Consider the following 19,932-nt stretch of genomic DNA (forward strand, 5'->3'; position numbering starts at 1 on the left):
CATCATGATGCTAGCTGGTTATTTTTGCAGACTTGTTTATGTGGTTGCTTCAAAGTGTCACTGGTCTGTGTACTTCAGTTTGTTTTTGTAGTGGCTGGTAATGGGTTTTCCTTCCCATATTTAGTGCTCCCTTCAGGAGCTCCTGCAAGGCAGGGCTGGTGGTGACAAATTCCCTCAGTGTTTGCTTGTCTGAAAAGGATCTTATTTCTCCTTTGCTTATGAAGCTTAGTTTGGCTGGATATGAAATTCTGGGTTGGAAATTCTTTTCTTTAAGAATGTGGAATATTGGCCCCCAATCTCTTCTGGTTTTAGGGTTTCCACTCGGAGGTCCACTGTTAGTCTGATGGGTTTCCCGTTATAGGTGATGTGGCCTCTCAGTCTGGCCACCTTTAACATTTTTTCTTTCATTTTGACCTTGGAGAATCTGATGATTATGTGTCTTGGGGTTGATATTCTTATGGAGTATCTTACTGAGGTTCTCTGGATTTCCTGAATTTGAATGTTGGCCTGTCTTGCTAGGTTGGGGAAATTCTCCTGGATAATATCCTGAAGTATGTTTTCCAACTTGGTTTTATTCTCCCCGTCTTTTTCAGGTACCCCAATCAGTCATAGGTTTGGTCTTTTTACGTAGTCCCATATTTCTCAGAGGTTTTGTTCATTCCTTTTCATTCTTTTTTTCTGTATTCTTGTCTTCCTATTTCAAAAGATAGTCTTCAAGCTCTGACATTTTTTCCTCCTCTTCGTCTGTTCTTCTATTGATACTTGTGTTTGCATTGTGAACTTCTTGCATCATGGTTTTCAGCTCCATCAGGTCAGTTATGCTCCCCTCTAAACTGGCTATTCTGGTTTTCAGCTCCTGTATTGTTTTATCATGATTCTTAGCTTCTTTGCATTGGGTTACAATGTGTTCCTTTAGCTCAGTGAAGTTCATTATTACCCACCTTCTAAAGCCTACTGTCATTTCAGCCATCTTGGCCTCAGTTCCATGCCCTTGCTGGAGAGGTGTTGCAGTCACTTGTAGAAGAAGAGGCACTTGGGCTTTTTGAGTTTTCAGCATTTTTGCATTGATTCTTTCTCATCTTTGTGGGCTTATCTACCTTTGAGTTTTGAGGTTGCTGACCTTTGAATGGAGTTTTTTTGAGGCCTTTTTTGTTGATGCTGCTGCTGCTGTTGCTTTCTGTTTGTGTGTTTTTCTTTTAAAAGTCAGGCCACTTTTCTGTAGGGCTGCTGCAGTTTGCTGGGGGATGGCTCCAGAAAACTGGAAGTTGCCTTGGTTTTTCCTCTACCTGGAGGTATCAGCAAGTAAAGCCTGTGAAACAGCAAGGACAACAACCTGCTCTTTTCTTTGGGAGCTTTGTCCCAGTGGGGTATTGATCTGTTGCCAGCCTGGACACTCCTGTAGGAGGTATCTGAAGACCCGTGTTGGGAGGTCTCACTCAGTCAGGAGGGATGGGATAAGGGACCTGCTTAAAGAAGCAGTCTGGCTGCTTTTTGGTGGAGCAGGTGTGCTGTGTTGGGGATAGCCCTTCCTCATCCAGACTGCCTGGACTCTCCAGAGCCAGCAGGCCGAAAGGCTGTTGACTGAACCGCAGAGACATCGGTCATCCCTCCCCACAGTGGCTCCATCTTAAAAGAGATCAGAGTTATGTCTGTATAACCCTGGCTGGAGTTGCTGTAATTCCTGCAGGGAGGCCCCACCCAGTGAAGGGGAATGCATTGGGGTCCCATTTAAAGAAGCAATCTGGCCACAATCTGGCACAGCAGCTGTGCTGCATTGTGCAGGACTCCTCCTCATCAGGACTTCTTGAACTCCCCAGAGCTGGAAGGCTAGAAGGGCTGAGTTGAACAAACTGCAGAAATGGATGGCACCTGCCTCTACCCCCTGGGAACTCATCCATCTCAGGCAGTCTCCAGCCTGTTGCGCTGTCTGGCAGGAATTCCAAGGTGGTGGGTCTTAACTTGTGAAGTGCCGTGGAAGTGGGGCCCACAAAATGACACTGCTTGGCTCTCTGGATTCAGCCCTATTCCTAGGGGAGCATATAAATGGATCTCCTGCCTTGCTGGGATTCCTGGGGCCAGAGTATGTAAAACTCCTGGGTCTCTGTGTGAGCCTGAGCATCTGCTTTGCCAAGACTCCACATAGGTCTGTGTATCAGACCCAAGGCTCTGGTGGCATGGGCTCATGAGGGGATCTCGTGATCGGTGGGTTGCAAAGATCTGTGTGAGAAGTGTGGTTTCTCACTTTACTTACTCCTCAAGCAGATAAGCCACACGTACATTGTGAGTGGTCGCACAATCACTCACTGCTTCCCTTGGCTGGGGGTGGGGGTTCCTTTGGCTCTGTGCCGCTCTTGGGTGGGCCATTGCCCCACTCTACTTTTCTTCACTCTTTCTGGGTCAAGCCATTTGCCTAGTGAGTCCCAATGGAAGAACCTGGATATTTCATTTGAAGGTGCTGAATTCACTCACTGTTTTTATTTTCCATGAGAGCTGTGGACTGCAGCTTTTTCTAATCGGCCATCTCAGTTCCTCTTGGCAGCATTTTAAAAAGCAGTTTCAGTATTATAATTCTATATTTTTGGAAAAACCTACTGTGGGAATACTAGCCTAAGAATCAGAAAGGTGAACGTATCAGAATCTTGGTGGCAGGCACACCCCTAACATTTTTTTAAAATAATAGCTTTATTGAGATATAATTCTCACACCTTAAAATTAATCATTTTAAAGAGTACAATTCAGTGGTTTTCAGTATATTCACAAAGTTGTGTAATTATCACCCTTATCTAACTTTCGAGTTTTACCTCTCTGAAAAGAAACCCTATAGCTATTAGCAGTCACTTCCTATTCTTCCCTCCCTCAAGCCCTGGCAACCACTAATCTACTTTCTGTCTCTGGATTTGCCTTCTCTGAACATTTTTTTTTTAACTTTTTTTTCTGGGGGCAGGGCAGGTTGGGTTAGGATGGCTGCCCTCTGGACCTGCCCCTGAACATTTATAAATGAAATAATATAGTATGTGTTGCCTTTCGTGGTGGCCTCTCTCACTTGGCATAATATTTTTAATGTCCATCCATGTGGTAACATGTATCAGTACTTCATTCTGCTTTATGGCTAAATATTCCATTTTGTGGGTACAAATTTAATCTATTTTTTTTTTTTGAGATGGAGTCTCACTCTGTTGCCCAGGCTGGAGTGCGGTGGCACGATCTCGGCTTACTGCAAGCTCCGCCTGCTGGGTTCATGCCATTCTCCTGGCTCAGCCTCCTGAGTAGCTGGGACTACAGGCGCCCCCCACCATGCTTAGCTAATTTTTTGTATTTTTAGTAGAGACGGGGTTTCACCATGTTAGCCAGGATGGTCTTGATCTCTTGACCTCGTGATCCGCCTGCCTCTGCCTCCCAAAGTGCTGGGATTACAGGTGTGAGCCACCGTGCCCGGCCCAAATTTAATCTATTTATCAATTGATGGACATTTGGGTTTCCACTCTTTTGGCAATTATAGATAATGCTGCAATGAACTGTTGTATGAAAATTTTTGTGTGGTCACATGTTTTCCTTTTTCTTTGGTATATTGCTGAGTTATAAACTGATTTCCATTTTATATTCCAACCAGCAGTACATGAAGATTCAAATTTCTCCACATCTTTGTCAGTATTTGTCATTGTCTTTTTTTTTTCTATTTAAAGACACCTTATTTAATTTTATTGTTAATTTTGTTAACATTGAACTCACAACCAACAGCACTATAATTCATGTCTGAATGAAACTTACCTAACACAGTATTTTCTCTGTAAGACACATTAAATCGTTCTTGCACTTCGGAGCACTAGACCACACTTCAGCACTACACTTGGGGGGCATTTTTTTTTTTTTTTTTTTTGAGACGGAGTCTTACTCTGTCGCCAGGCTGGAGTGCAGTGGCGCAATCTCAGCTCATTGCAACTTCTGACTCCCTGGTTCAAGCGATTCTCCTGCCTCAGCCTCCCGAGTAGCTGGGATTACAGGCACATGCCACCGCGCCCAGCTAATTTTTGCATTTTTAGTAGAGATGGGGTTTCGCCATGTTGGCCAGAATGGTCTCAATCTCCTGACCTCGTGAGCCACCGCGCCCGGTCTGGGGGGGCATTTTTAAACAACAACATCTAGGCCGGGTGCGGTGGCTTACGCCTGTAATTCCAGCACTTTGGGAGGCTGAGGCGGGTGGATTACTGGAGGTTGGAAGTTCATGACCAGCCTGGCCAACCTGGTGAAACCTTGTCTCTACTAAAAATACAAAAAAATTAGCAAGATGCAGTGGCGTGCACCTGTCATTGCAGCTGCTCAGGAGGCTGAGACAGGATGATCACCGGAATCCGGGAGGTGGAGGATGCAGTGAGCTGATATCACGCCCCTGCAGTCCAGCCTGGGCAACAGCTACACTCTGTCTCAAAAATAAAATAAAATAAAATAAAACAACAAAATCCCAACAAAAAGAAAAAAAAGCCAAAAACAGGACACTACACCTCAAAAAGGACCCTTGTTTATGGTATAATAGCTGTCTTATTTAAGAAGATAGTGTCATCTTGTTCAGCCTTTGCTGGGAACATGCGTGTTGGGAACCTCAGATTTTTCTCTGCTTTGTGCATATCTGTAAATGACTGCAAAAGTACCAGGAGTATTGATTTTAGCAAGCAGGCAGATTTGCATACGAAATCTATGAAAGTGGCTGTCCAATATGTTAAATGGAAATGTTGGACTATATTGCATAATTCCATCATATTTATGATGGTAAGAATTCCACTTTACGGAAGCTATAACTATTTGGAAATTGAAATTTAAAACTGGTTTCTATTTGTAGTTTTTATCAAAGTTCTGCAGATAGATGTTTTCAGAGATAGTTATACAAAATTTAGGAAAATAGCGGCCGTAGAGCCCCTTTTCCACAGTTTCTGTTTCCCAGGGACAAACAGGTTTAGCTCTTTCTTTTTTTTATTTTATTTTATTTTATTTTTTTTATTGATCATTCTTGGGTGTTTCTCACAGAGGGGGATTTGGCAGGGTCATAGGACAATAGTGCAGGGAAGGTCAGCAGATAAACAAGTGAACAAAGGTCTCTGGTTTTCCTAGGCAGAGGACCCTGTGGCCTTCCGCAGTGTTTGTGTCCCTGGGTACTTGAGATTAGGGAGTAGTGATGACTCTTAACGAGTCTGCTGCCTTCAAGCATCTGTTTAACAAAGCACATCTTGCACCGCCCTTAATCCATTTAACCCTGAGTGGACACAGCACATGTTTCAGAGAGCACAGGGTTGGGGGTAAGGTCATAGGTCAACAGCATCCCAAGGCAGAATTTTTCTTAGTACAGAACAAAATGAAAAGTCTCCCATGTCTACTTCTTTCTACACAGACACAGCAACAATCTGATTTCTCTATCTTTTCCCCACCTTTCCCCCTTTTCTATTCCACAAAACCGCCATCGTCGTCATGGCCTGTTCTCAATGAGCTGTTGGGTACACCTCCCAGATGGGGTGGTGGCCGGGCAGAGGGGCTCCTCACTTCCCAGAAGGGGCGGCCGGGCAGAGGCGCCCCCCCACCTCCCGGACGGGGCGGCGGCCGGGCGGGGGCTGACCCCCCCACCTCCCTCCCGGACGGGGCGGCTGGCCGGGCGGGGGCTGCCCCCCACCTCCCTCCCGGAGGGGGCGGCTGCCAGGCAGAGATGCTCCTCACTTCCCAGACGGGGCAGCTGCCAGGCGGAGGGGCTCCTCACTTCTCAGATGGGGCGGCTGCTGGGCGGAGGGGCTCCTCACTTCTCAGACGGGGCGGCTGCTGGTCGGAGGGGCTCCTCGCTTCTCAGACGGGGTGGCCGGGCAGAGACACTCCTCACCTTCCATTCGGGGTTGCGGCCAGGCAGAGGTGCTCCTCACATCCCAGACGGGGCGGTGGGGCAGAGGCGCTCCCCGCATCTCAGACGATGGGCGGCTGGGCAGAGACGCTCCTCACTTCCTAGACAGGATGGCGGCCGGGAAGAGGTGCTCCTCACTTCCCAGACTGGGCAGCCGAGCAGAGGGGCTCCTCACATCCCAGATGATGGGCGGCCAGGCAGAGACGCTCCTCACTTCCCAGACGGGGTGGCGGCCGGGCAGAGGCTGCAATCTCGGCACTTTGGGAGGCCAAGGCAGGCGGCTTGGAGGTGGAGGTTGTAGCTAGCCGAGATCACGCCACTGCACTCCAGCCTGGGCAACATTGAGCACTGAGTGAACGAGACTCCGTCTGCAATCCCGGCACCTTGGGAGGCCGAGGCTGGCGGATCACTCGCGGTTAGGAGCTGGAGACCAGCCCGGCCAACACAGTGAAACCCCGTCTCCACCAAAAAAATACAAAAACCAGTCAGGCGTGGCGGCGCACGCCTGCAATTGCAGGCACTCAGCAGGCTGAGGCAGGAGAATCAGGCAGGGAGGCTGCAGTGAGCCGAGATGGCAGCAGTACAGTCCAGCTTCGGCTCAGCATCAGAGGGAGACTGTGGAAAGAGAGGGAGAGGGAGACCGTGGGGAGAGGGAGAGGGAGAGGGAGAGGGTCATTGTCTTTTTAAAAAAAATTAGCCATCCTAGTGGGTATGAAGTGGTATCTTAATGTATTCTGATTTGCATTTCCCAAATTACGAACAATTCTAAGCATCTTTTCATGCTTACTGGCCATTTCTGTATTTTCTCTGGAGAAATATCTATTTGAATTGCTTGCCCATTTTTATTTTTTTCTTTTCCTGGTCATTAAAGGGAAGAAACTTTTCCTTCCTTCCTTCCTTCTTTCCTTCTTTCCTTCTTTCCTTCCTCCCTTCCTCCCTCTCTCTCTTTCTTTTCTTTCTTTCATTTTAAGACAGGCTCTCACTCTGTTGCCCAGGCTGCAGTGCAGTGGCACAGTTACAGCTCACTGCAGCCTCAACCTCCCTGGGCCCAAGCAATCCTCCCACCTCAGCCTCTGAAGTAGCTGGGAGTACAGCGGTATGCCACCACACCTGGCTAATTTTTCTACATTTTGTAGAGACAGGGTTTTGCCATATTGCCCAGGCTGGTCTCAAACTCCTGGGCTCAAGTGATCTACTTGCCTCGGCCTCCCAAAGTGCTGGAGTTACAGGTGTGAGCCACCACACCTGTCCTTGCCACCTGTAGATTGGATTGTCTTTTTATTTTTTAGTTATATGAGCTCTTTATGTATTCTGGATACAAGTCTCTCGTCAGAAATATGATTCTATTTCCTCCCATTCTCTGGATTGTCTTGTCATTTTCTTAATTATGTTTTGGAACACAAAAAACTTGATTTGGATTGAGTTCAATTTATCTGTTTTTCCTTTGTTGCTTCTGCTTTCTGTGTCATACCTAAGAAACCATTGCCAATCCAAAGTCACCAAGATTTAATTCTATGTTTTCTTCTGAGAGTTTTGTAGTTTTAGCACTAATGTTTGGTTCTGTGATATATTTTGAGATATATATTTTTATAGTGTGTGTGTGTATGTGTGTGTGTGTATGTATGTATTAGGCCATAGGGGTCCAATTTAATTCTTTTGCATGTGGATAATCAGTACCTAAGATTTTTATGTTTATCAAAAAGGAGTTGTGGATTTTTAAAGGTTAAGACACTTAACCTAGTCCAGATATTACAGTATGACATAATGTTTCTTGCCATCTAGAACTAATATGAATCATATGATCTGTTGAGCACACACATAGCACTCTCCTAGGAGCCTACCACTTAGTTTGTGAGTAGAACATACCTGAAAAGATAATCTAAGTGCTCTATATGATCAGAGAAGCCTAAGTATAAAGATAAAGCATCATGAAGAAAGAAGAGTTTCCTGAGAGGATGGATAGCCAGTGTGGAGTATGAAGGAGATTCCAGAATGAAAGCACAGTATTATGATCAAAAGTGGAAATGTGGGGAATAAGGAAGTGGCCAGTACCCATGTGGCTGATTGTAGTTGAGTCTGTGTCAAGGTACAGTAGAAATGTAGAAAATAGAGTTTTTGCAAAGTTAACATGTGATCATTTTATTAAAACTACTAAATTGTAAACTTAGAAGTTTCGGCTTTATTTTTTGGGCAGTGGGATGTCATTTAAAGGCTTTGGGGTGGGAGAGAAGAGAGATTAAGTACGGAGGATAATCTGGGCTTGTTTGCAAAATGGATTGGAGGGAGAGGAGACTAGAGAAAGTGAGTATAGTTTAAGAGTGAGATAATTAAGACCTGAATTACTTTTTATTTTTTAAGATTTTGTGATATCTTAATTTGTTTTTCAATTAAAATTTTTTTTTTAGAGACAGGGTCTTGCTATGTTACCCAGGCTGAACTTGAATTCCTGGGTTCAAACAGTCCTCCTGCCTCAGCCTCCTAAGTAGCTGGGACTATTGGATATATGGTTATTCCCACCTCTCCACCAGTACCATTAACCTGGCCCAACAATCCCCCCTCCTTCCCTTCTCATCTGTGAAGATTTGCCTCTCTCCCCCGACCCCCTATATCACATGTTCTCTAAGCACCTTCATATCACAGAATGTTAGATCTTGATGGAACCTCTGAAATGAACCCTGACTTTGCAGTGAAGAAAGTGAAGACAACAGAGGTTTAGCGGTTTATTCAAAGTTACTCTCATCAATGGCAGAACTAGGGACAATAATACTGATTATATGGGAAATGTGACCTCACAGCTTTAAATATAGTGAACAGGAGAGACTATTTGAATGACATACCAACAACACTAGGGTTGAATTAGTAGCTGGTTCAGCCTGGGACAATCTAATTTATTCCATGCTTATTGTCTTAAAAACTGGCTTCATTTCGTTTCATATTGCAAACTAATTAAATGTAATTTTAAAATCTGTTTCCTTTCAGGTCAAGTGAAAAGTGCCAAATCTGTAACAAGCCATGACCAGAAGAGAAGTCAAGATGATACCTCCAACTGAACATACGTTCTGTAAAAGGCCACATTTTCTTCTAGTATCTGAAAGGCAAACCTATTCATGCCATTTGAAATCGAGAAAACAGATGTGGGTTTCTTTAAGTATTTAAGTACAACATTACATCGCCCTTGTTTTGTTTGACCTGTTCAGCATGCTTATGTCCGGACTCTGGCCTCGCCTCTGCTCCTCCAAGCACAGCCCCATGTGAGTTTCACGTGCTCCTTCAGGAAAGCACTTGGGTATAAATCATTCATGAAGACCATGTGGAGGCTTTAAGAACTACTCAGAGAATCTAATAATTTTCTGTGTAATTGAGGCATTCCATATAAAAGGACATATTTGGCTATTTCCAGAGAAAAAATTTGTTCTCCCTGCCTAAAAAGGAAATCTTATGGAATGACACTTGGAGCAAGGAAATATTAAGACCGGCTTGGATTAGGAGCCTCTGGGTACAACTATCACTTTTTATGTCCAAAATTAAAATTCACCTGTGAGGTGGGGTATACCTCTGAGTAAAACCCCTCTTTATCTTTGACCTCCTTCTATCTGTAAATTAATAAACACAAATCTGTATAGTTTTATACTTAGAAGAGTTCTCCTATTCTGTAAGGCTGGCAATACAGATATTGTAACTGGACTGAAGGCCATTTCCCTTCCCATTCTGTTTTATATTTCCTAGGTTTTAAGTACGATAGTTGGTTTCATATTGGTGGTTTGGAAAGCCTTTTTTCTAATTTATTTAATCAGGCGCCTCAACCTTCTCTTATGTTGTGACTTTATGGAAAAGTTTTATAGAAAAGAAAATGGTTTTTAAAAAGCACTTATTGTTCGTTCTTATGGCTTTCTCTTCTTTGTCCTGTTCTGAAAGCTAGTTTTCCCTTATGGGGAGAAGGAAAAGGAATGGGTAATTCAGTAATACTTTGTCAGTTGACATTTATTTAACCATGGTTTTGAGATAACCCTGTTTTAAATGTCTCCCAAAGTTTTTAGTTTTTTATCCTTTTAATGTATGAGCAATTCAGTTTCAATTTTTTAAAGCAAAAGAACACTGCAATAACTTTCAGCCACCTTTTTGGCCGACCCAGTGGGTGTTTATGGAGCAGTACAAAGAAGACCTGTGTTTGCTCCTTTTTTTTTTTCCTTCCTTCTCCCTTCTCCCTTTTCCCTTCCCTTCCCCTTCTCCTTCCTCTCCCTTCCCCTCCCTTCCCCTCCCTTCCCCTCCCTTCCCCTCCCTTCCTCTCCCTTCCCCTCCCTTCCCCTCCCTTCCTCTCCCCTCCCCTCCCTTCCTCTCCCCTCCCCTCCCTTCCCCCTCCCTTCCTCTCCCCTCCCCTCCCTTCCTCTCCCCTCCCCTCCCCTCCCTTCCTCTCCCCTCCCCTCCCCCTCCTCTTCTCTCTCCTCCTCCTCTTCCCTCTCCAACTCCTTCTTCCTCTCTTATCTCTCTCTCTCTCTCCACCCCCGCAACCTTCTTGACAGGGTCTCCCTCTCCTGCCCAGGCTGGAATGCAGTGGAGTTATCATGATCATAGCTCACTGTAACCTGTAACTCCTGCACTCAAGTGATCCTCCCACCATGCTTGGGTAATTGAAAAAATAAACATTTGCAGGCTGGGTGCTGGCTCACACCTGTAATCCAAGCACTTTGGGAGGCCAAGGCAGGCGGATCACCTGAGGTCAGCGGTTTGAGACAAGCGTGGCCAACATGGTGAAACCCTGTCTCTACTAAAAATACAAAAATTTAGCTGTATGTGGTGGCATGCGCCTGTAATCCCAGTGACTTGGGAGGCTGAGGCAGGAGAATCACCTGAGCCTGGGAGGTGGAGGTTGCAGTGAGCTGAGATTGCACCACTGCATTCCAGCCTGGGTGACAGAGTGAGACTCCATCTCAAAAAATAATAATAAAAACAAATAAAAATTTGCAGAGATAGAGTCTTGCTACGTTTCCCAGGCTGGTCTTTGAGTTCCTGGCCTCAAGCATTCCTCCTGACTTGGCCTCCCAAAGTCCTGGGATTACAGCTGTGAACCACTATGCCTAGCCCATTTTCTTAATACAGTATATTGTACGAAGACCAGTGTCCTTAAGGACTGCAATAATTTAGGAAAAGTCCAGGTGCCATTTTTGTCCTTTCTACTCTAACTCTACATTTTCTGAGCTTGGATTTTGAATACAACATTACTTTCCAGGAGTGTGTTCCAGATTAGGGAGGGATTCCTGGATTCTTACTTCAAAGATTTCTAAATTAGACCAAGGCATTTCTGGAGACCCCTTAGTATAAAATAAACCTATTTTCCCTCTTTGTTAATCTTTCAATCCTTATCCTCAAACTTTTTATAGCTTTTGATACATTTGCTGATGCTATTTTTAAACTCCTTGTGTTGGTACTTTTATGCCAATTATGATTCCTCTACTCTCTTAAAACTGCTTTTCTAACTCCTTCACCAGTTCCTCTTCTTCCTCTTGCCCCTAGTTGTGGGAATTTCTCAAAATTCAATCCTAACCTTTGGTAAAGCAATCTGTAATTCTCTATTCCATGACCTTCCCTGTCACCAGTATTATGAAGAATGAGTCTTTCCCTCTTTAGGGCACCCATAGTGCTAATAGCCTCATACTGTATTCTACTTAATTGTTCACAGGTTTGTCTTTCTGTGTGAATTGTAAGCTTTTTGAGGGTAGGGATTTTGTTTTGTTCTTTTTTTATACCTAAAAAGTCCATAAAACAGTAAGTTAGTAAATAACTGAATGAATTATCTTTTAGTAATACCTTATACATAGAACTCATTACCTCTTCATTAATTTATAGAGCTTGTGCACCTTTATAAAAATGACTCCCAACACTTATCTCCATATCTTGCCCCATTTTAACTCCTACTCCTCTAGCAGATAAGCCACACATACATCCAACATCTCTACGCCTAATTTCTCCTCTGACCTTCTATTTTCTAAGCCTTCACCTTGAATGTCACTTTACTTTCTGGCATGTGAACCAAGTGATTACAACAGATTCCTGGATCTCATGTCAAAGATTCCTTTGATGTGAGAATCTGAACATTTATTTATATCTATAGATTTACAATTTTAGTCCATTTTGAGAGTTATAGTATCTCTTGTTACATATTGTTACATTGAATTATAGATCTATTCATAGGCGACTTTAAATGCCCTTAGGCTTTGAGTTTGAGCTGTTACATAGGTAGCTGCATGGCTTTTTCTGAACATCCACAAAGTAATTACTATTCAAAGTGCATACTAATAAATCAATGAAGCCTCCACATTATTTGGGAAGTAGTCAATCAAAGGCTAAATTCAATGTTATGATAACTTTTAGGCAGTAGTTCTTTAGACTTCTGTATTTAATTGAACAGAAAAAATGTAAAAAAGGGGAGGAGATTGATAGGACATCATTAATAAAACAACTACTATCTACTATCACTATCATTTAACAAAAGACATTTTAACACCAGAAAAGGGAAGAGATCTCAGTGTAGGGCTCTACCCTTTAAGTTAAATAAATTAAGTTTTATTATAGATCTTTATGTTGTATTTATTTTTCTTATTTTGTCATATATGATGGAACTTTTGTCATGAATCAGAACTGGCCTGTGGTCCAGCCTTTGAGAACTACTGCTCTGGACTAAGTAGATTGCTATTTAGATTAACATGATGCCCCCAGATTGTAAAGGACTGACACTTGCCCCCATGTTCAATCTAATATGTGGTAGATTGTATTTTCCAGGATGGCCACATCTCCCTTCCCACATGCTCTTCTTACAATATGGTCATGACATTCCTCACGTAGAGAGATGTGTCTCTGTTCTTTCCTCTTGAATCTGGGCAGGCTCGTCACTACAGTGGAAGTGATTCTATGTGATTTCTGAGGCTAGATCATAAAAGGTGATGAGGCCTCTGCCTAACTAGGGGAAATGCTTTCTCTTGAGATGCTCACTCTTGACCAGCCTATAGAGAGATCCACAGGGAGGAACTGAGGCCCCAGCCCACAGCCTTGGTTGAGCTCCAGCCTGCAGTCATCCCCAACTTGCCAGCCATATGAGTGAGCCATCTTAGAAGCAGATCCTCCAGTCAAGCCAGCCCAGCTGATGCTGTGTGGAGTGGAGACAAGCCTTCTGTGCTGAGCCATGCAAAAAATTGCAGATTTGTGAACGAAATAAATGATTGTTATTGTTTTAAGCTACTCAGTTATGTATTTGTTACTTAACAATATATAATTCACAAATTGTATAACTTGGAAGTGAGAAATTGACATAACAAAACCTAAAATACATGGCATTGTCTTTGGGACTAGATGGTAGAGGACAGAAAGGCCTGGAGGAGGGTGTGGGTGAAAGCTACAGGCTTTCAAGTACAATATTAGCAGAAGCGCTAGGGCCTTCTAGGAGGCTATTGGTGAGTTTATAGTAAAGAGAGGAAGATGTTATTGGAAGCTGGAGAAACCCTTGTTAGGAGATGGTGGGTAAGTTTGGCCACATTTTGTCTAAGGAATGGATTCGATGACCCTGCTAAGGATATTTCCAGACTGAGTATGGCTTCTACTAAATGAGAGGAGAGAGAGAAACTGAGAAGGAACATTTCCGCTTTCAAATAAATTTTAGGATTTAGAAGATATGAAAAGAGCCAGTGCTCACTGGCTTTGAAAATAAAATTGCTTTTCAATCCTATCCTTTCTAGATGGCAAAAAGTTCTCCACCTAAGGAATGGTTTCTGGGAAAAAGATAAAATCCATGGTGGAATTATAAAGTCATTTGTTAAGAATTCAGAAATATCTAAGGTGGTGCCTCATAGAACCTTTCAGACTTTAGGTGGGCTTTCTCCATGCAGCTGGGAAGGTGGCCTCCAGCTGCTCTGAGGGGTCATCATCACAACTAAACCTAAGTGGAGAGAGAACAGCTGTCTCCCAATAATGGAATATACCAACCTAGGGAGCTATCTAATTGGTGTTGTCTGAGTCCATGCCCACTCCTGAACCAATTATAATATTAGGAGGATGGGAAACTGACTAACCCCCCTATGTTTTGTGTCTATCTCAATTAAATAGTATTGTCTCTTTTCAGAAGATGGAGTTGGGAGAAAACACTGGGCAGCCTCTCAGCGCTCAACTCCCCAAACTGACCAGAATCTCCTTCAGCTGGATTTATAAAAAATGGTGAAATATAACTTTATTATTGCTTTTTAAAAAAAAAAAAAAAGCTCCATGGGAAAGGATAAAAAATTTGATCACCTCTATATTTTAGTTATTGCTTTCTTTAGCTTTCAGAACTATGTGTAAGCTAACTGACTTTATGGATTTCCTCCAAGTTTTCCTGAAGTATGAGGATTTTTCTAAAGGCCATGGGGAATCTGAACTTCGAAACTTAAATTCAACCTACAGGAGTCTTAGCTGCAGGGCTTAGGTGAACCGAGTGAGCCTGAGGGGACAGCAGTAGGATGGGAACTAGGCAGAACCTGGAAGGGCATTACTCAAACTGAGTAGTGCTGAGATCAGTTTGACTAAGGAGAGAGTCAAACTTAATTTTGAGAGGAATCAAGGTGACAGCCGGTATAGATAAGGTGAAGATCCGAACAGGAGGGTAGTGAACTTGGTAATGAGGTGAGTTAAGTAAAGGCAGAAGAGGGAAGAGTAAGGAATGGGTCTCTTAGGAGAGGGCCTGTGAATAAGACAATTATTTTTTAACATAGTCCTTGGCATTATAGTAGGGATGAGCTCAGTGGCTTAAAAGAACCACATCAGTTTGTACAAAAAAGGAAGTCATAAAGAATATTTTAGGAGCTAGTATGTGGGCACCAATGTTGCTTGTCACAGTCATAGAGCTGTTGATTAGAATTGTGTTTAGTCTGAAGTAGGAATTGAGACTCACTTGCCAGAGGTTTCTTGATACATAGTGAAGGTGTAATCTTACTGCTGTGATGTTCTCCTTGGTGCCCTCAAGAAGATGACGTGCAGCAACCTTGGTGAATGTGGTATAGGAATGAGAGAGTAGAATTTGTCACAAAACAACTCTTCCTTGAAAGTAACCCACCAATTGATGATTATTGTTCATCTGTTTAATATTTATACTGTATTTGTTTTTAGTAATTATATTTGAGGCAAGAAGTATATAAGTTAGGCATCATGGAATTTGGGATGCATTTGTCCTCCCATGAAGAATGGGTAACATTGTTTCTTCAAATTAAGGACTGGAAACCAATGATGGATAGGAGTTAGGAAAATGGGAGTGAGAAACATTGAAAAGGAAGGAGAGGTAGAAAAATAAAATGAAACAGTATGACTGAAAAAGAATTAGAGAGGAGACAAGACTGTGTTGAAGAGGGTTAGGGCTGAGCCAGATGGTGTTGGCATAAGAAATATAGAGTATATATCAAAAATATAGAAGGAGATTCTGTCTACATTAATATCTTTGACTATTTCAGCTATTATGTTGTTTTGGGACAATCAAAGATGGGAGAGACCGAACAGAGTGAGTTCAGGAAAGGTCTTTATTAAAAGGTGATCACCTGGCTCAGTAGGACTAGCGTCCAGGAAAGTCTGAGCCCTGGACAAAGAAAGCAGCCACCTTTTAAGCAGTCAGTGGCCAGGAGCTACGTGATGCAGGAAGCGTACTTACAGGAGCGAGAACAAAGGCAGTTGATCAGTCTTTTACATGTATCTATACTACATGTCCCACATCCCTGGGAAACCATGTTTCTGTATTAACCTTGTAACTTTGCAGCTGCGCTAGGGAGGTGAAACAGGAACTCCCTGAGCCTCAAGGAATGTGAAACCAGCAAGTACAGATAAGGCTTGCTGAGCACAGAAGGAAAAACACGCTGTTAGTATTCTTCTCTAACTTAGACTACAGGGGAGCTTTTGAAGGGAAAACTACACTTAGCTTTTGAAGCTACACTTAGCTACACTTAGCTACACTACACTTAGCTTTTGAAGGGAAAAGTAAAAATTTTTGGTTGTCTTTGATTATACTTGTAAAATTCATGAATTCATTCTACAACGTCAGCAAAAAAAAAAAAAAAAAAAAAAAAAAATCAGTTAAAACAGTTGTGGGTACCTACGTAACTTGAGTGTTAAAAAATGAAAGCTTCCCAAGAACTAGATCACTTGGCTTCTTCTGGATTGGGGGTGGGGATAATGTAGGCAGCCAATCAGAACGAAAGCAGGCTGGCAAGAAACCAATGAGAAGTAGGCATGGAAATGGATTTTGGTGTGATATCAGTTGGTAGTACTGTCCCTGGCAAACAGACGCATAACTGTGCATTGTTCTTTGGGATTTTGAGAGCCTTCATCTCAATTTCAACTTTAAAGCAGCTTAATCTTTAAGGAACATATCTCTGATCTGGGTAATTTGTAGAACTTAATTTGAGGGTCATTACATGTGAGGATAGCAGGAGTTGAAGATGCCAAGGACCTGAAGGGCTACTGGAGGGACAGGTGAAGTGATTTGAAGATGTAGCATTTTGAATCTCTTTCTGGCCCATCCTCTGCTTCACACCAGAATCATTGTGACCTGTAGACCTGCAAAACAAAGGACCAAAGGTAAGCCTTAAATATTATTGGAGGTACTTGAGGAACCTCTAGGATTTTTAGATTAAGGCTAGCTGCAAGGAAAAATAAAACAGAACAAATCTTTCTCAGGACCACTGCATAGATTTGCACAGGTTACATCCTACACAGAGCACCAGCTGAGGTGGGATACTGGGGCTGAAATCCAGCCTGGTAGTCACATGCCAAGCCATGTGCCTTGTTGACAGGCTTCATTGCTCTGAGGAAGGGGGCCTTTTTCTAATTCACTCAAAGGCATCATATGATCAAACCTTGGTCTTTTCCTTTATTTTCAGGTTATTCACCCTTATCCTCACTCCCAACCTTAACTAGTGTGACTCAACTTTGACTTTGTTTCCCATTTGCCATCTTTTATTGGAAGGGTGCTGAGAGAAGAAAAAGATATATTAGGGCTGGAGTGGTAAAATGGAATTCCAGAATGATTTATACCCACAGAGAAGGGGGAGCATAACATTTATCCATGCTCCTTCCCCCTCAAATAGTTCAGCCCATCAAATATTTTTGGACAGCCTATCTCGTGCCACATGCTATGTGCACAGCCTTAAGGAAAGTTCGGGCCCTGGCCTTTGAGAAACTCACTGTCCAATGGGGAAAGCAAGCACATTACTATATCATTACAATGGTAAGTGCACCTATCAATGCACCCCCTCTCCCATATACATGTAACAGTACAGGGAGTAAACACTAACACTGCTGTTAGTGTTCCTATAAAATGTTCTTGGAGCAAGGGGTAGGACAAGAGGTATTAATGTGTGCCCTGTGACAAGAAGAGACATGTTCAGATCTGAGTGTGGCAAAATCTTAGGTAGAAATGGTATGGATGAATTGGATCTTGGTAGGTCTCATGTTCTTTTTGCATGCTATACAGGTTAGCATGCAGAAGTGAAAGTGTCAATAATAACCAAACCACTCCATCAAGTTAGGTCTGGGGAAAAGCAGCAGCAAAAATGAGTTCTTACTTCTGGGCACAAAATGAAAGTAACAGACCTGATTTACTCTGCGGGCAGCCAGCTGACTACCTTGTTGAAGAGAAACATTTCACAACGCTTGTATGCTTCATTGTTGTTTTGGGAGGTAGGTGGTTGTTTTTGAAACTCATCTTTCCTCTGCCCTGTGAACCTTTTGTCAATGCAGAAAGCCATCACAACTACATAACATCAAAAGAAGGGGCCCATTGAAACGATAAGACATGAATGAATACTGTCAATCTCGCTTCATTTAATTATAAGTAGTGTCTATTCTATATTCCTGTATTCAGTAACATTTGCTGAGCATGGTAGTGTGGTAGACATGTAAGAAGAATAACTTAACTTCAAGAAGCCCTCTCATGGGAGAGATTGGCAAACACATAATTACTATGCAGTGTGTTAAGTATAACTATAAAGGTGTCGTCAAGATTCTCTGCTCACAAGGAGGAGGAAGAGCTGTACACTGCCTGCCTGGCCAGACCTAACCTGACCAAAATATCTGAGATGAGGGGAGGACAATGCGAGCAAACGAGCAAACACACAAATAGAGCCCAGGCATACAATTCATGATTTACATAATTGATGTCATTCATTTTGTCCATTTTATTATGGCTTTTGGTGTAATCTCTCTTCAGGGAAGATAAATAACCCACCCCAACCCCAAGAAGGAAATTAGGAAAGGCTTCACAAATAAGGACCTCTTAAACAATGATTAAGAATTCAACAGGTATAGAGAATGATATTCATGCAGATCAAGTAACATATTCAACACACAGATGCTTTAGTCCACAATTCAACACTAGGGATTAGGAAAAAGGAAAAATAGCTGCTTTAAAATCCTTTCTGGAACTAGGAATACTATACAGAAGCAAATATGTATAAACTCCTTCAATTTTACCCATTGTATCAAAGAGTGAAATTGCTTTCTTTGGGAATCTTTAATATACTCACTAATGACCTTGGTCCCTTTTGATATCACAAGGTGCTGATGACCATGGACTAGCTCTATATCCTTTATAGAGACAAATGCTCCAGTAGTAAATAGCATTGCAGAAAGAGTGTAAAAAACATATCTTTATCTGGTCTTACCTGTAAGAAGTACAGATGCTCCTTGAATATCAGGTTGTGTCCTAATAAACCCATCATAAATTTAAAATATTGTAAGTTGAAATGCATTTAATACAACTAACCTACTGAACATCATAACTGAGCCTAGCCTACCTTAAAAGCTTTCATAACACTTACATTTGCCTACAGTCAGGGAAAATCATCTAACACAAAGTCTATTTTATAATAAAGTGTTGACTATCTCATGTAATTTTGTAAATATTGTACTAAACGTGAAAAACAGAATAGTTGTACGAGTACTCAAAGTACAGTTTCTACCAAATGTGTATCACTTTTGCACCATCCCAAAGTTAAGCCACATCATTAAATATTAATTGAATACAGAAGGTCTTGACTTACTTTGGGATGGTGCAAAAGTGATACACATTTGGTAGAAACTGTACTTCGAGTACTCATGCAACTATTCTGTTTTTCACATTTAGGGCTTTTGAAGATGTGTTTAAAGAATTCTGAAGTCATTGTTTTGACGATTCTTTCTCTATCAGGATTCGTGATAGGACACATGGCCTACAATTCTGTTGAGGTACTGTATGTACAATAAATTAGGGAATAAAGGAAAAAATGCCAAAAATAAAGTCCACTCCCATCTCATCCCTGAATGCATGGAATGTTTTTTCTTATGGGAACAGCTACTCAAAAAATTTTATCTGGTATTAAAAAATTTGGAAAATAACCACACAGTAAAGGACACATCAATTAGGGAAACTTCAAAAAAGCAGTAATAAGAGGAAAATGTGGCCAGGTGCGGTGGCTGACGGTTGTTATCCCAGCACTTTGCGAGGCTGAGGTGGGTGGATCACTTGAGGCCAGGAGTTTGAGACCAGCCTGGCCAACATGGCAAAATCCCATCTCTACTAAAAATACAAAAATTAGCTAGGAGGGGTGGCCCATGCCTGTAATCCTAGTGACTTAGGAGGCTGAGGCATGAGAATCTCTTGAACGGAGGAGATGGAGGTTGCAGTGAGCCGACATCACACCGCTACACTCCAGCCTGGGCATCAGAGCAAGACTGTCAAAAAAAAAAAGAAGGAAAGAAAGCAAGGAAAGACCATCCCGGCTAACACGGTGAAACCCTTTCTCTACTAAAAAATACAAAAAATTAGCCAGGTGTTGTGGCGGGCGCCTGTAGTCCCAGCTACTCAGGAGGCTGAGGCAGGAGAATGGCGTGAACCCAGGAGACGGAGCTTGCAGTGAGCCGAGATTGCGCCACTGCCCTCCGGCCTGGGCGACAGAGCAAGACTCCGTCTCAAAAAAAAAAAAAAAAAAAAAAAAATCAAGGAAAATGTGTTTGCGCTCTTGGGTTCATCATCTGCTTCTGGAGCCTTGCTCTGGCTTCCTTCCCCTGCACAT

General features: G+C 42.6%; 2 protein-coding genes across 18 annotated transcripts in view; both read left to right on the forward strand.

Moving 5' to 3' along the window:
* Positions 1-13,108, forward strand: part of ANKRD45 (ankyrin repeat domain 45) — a 109,455-nt gene extending 96,347 nt beyond the window's left edge. For all 7 annotated transcript variants that reach the window (XM_016932809.3, XM_001148842.8, XM_063811376.1 and 4 more), the window contains one exon: positions 8,855-13,108. In XM_016932809.3, coding sequence (XP_016788298.1) covers positions 8,855-8,925 — 71 coding nt within the window. In that variant the 3' untranslated portion in view covers positions 8,926-13,108. The remainder of the gene's footprint in view (positions 1-8,854) is intronic.
* Positions 13,109-16,102: 2,994 nt separating this feature from the next.
* The window catches only part of SLC9C2 (solute carrier family 9 member C2 (putative)), a 109,128-nt gene continuing 105,298 nt past the window's right edge, over positions 16,103-19,932 (forward strand). For 2 of the 11 annotated variants that reach the window (XM_054673297.2, XM_054673298.2), the window contains exons 1-3: positions 16,103-16,459; positions 17,355-17,560; positions 19,005-19,105. In XM_054673297.2, coding sequence (XP_054529272.1) covers positions 17,434-17,560; positions 19,005-19,105 — 228 coding nt within the window. In that variant the 5' untranslated portion in view covers positions 16,103-16,459; positions 17,355-17,433. The remainder of the gene's footprint in view (positions 16,460-17,354; positions 17,561-19,004; positions 19,106-19,932) is intronic. The other 9 variants (XM_054673312.2, XM_054673300.2, XM_063811205.1 and 6 more) reach the window with 7 other exon arrangements.

This window comes from Pan troglodytes, chromosome 1 (genome assembly GCF_028858775.2).
Source record: "Pan troglodytes isolate AG18354 chromosome 1, NHGRI_mPanTro3-v2.0_pri, whole genome shotgun sequence".
Taxonomy (NCBI): Eukaryota; Metazoa; Chordata; class Mammalia; order Primates; family Hominidae; genus Pan; species Pan troglodytes.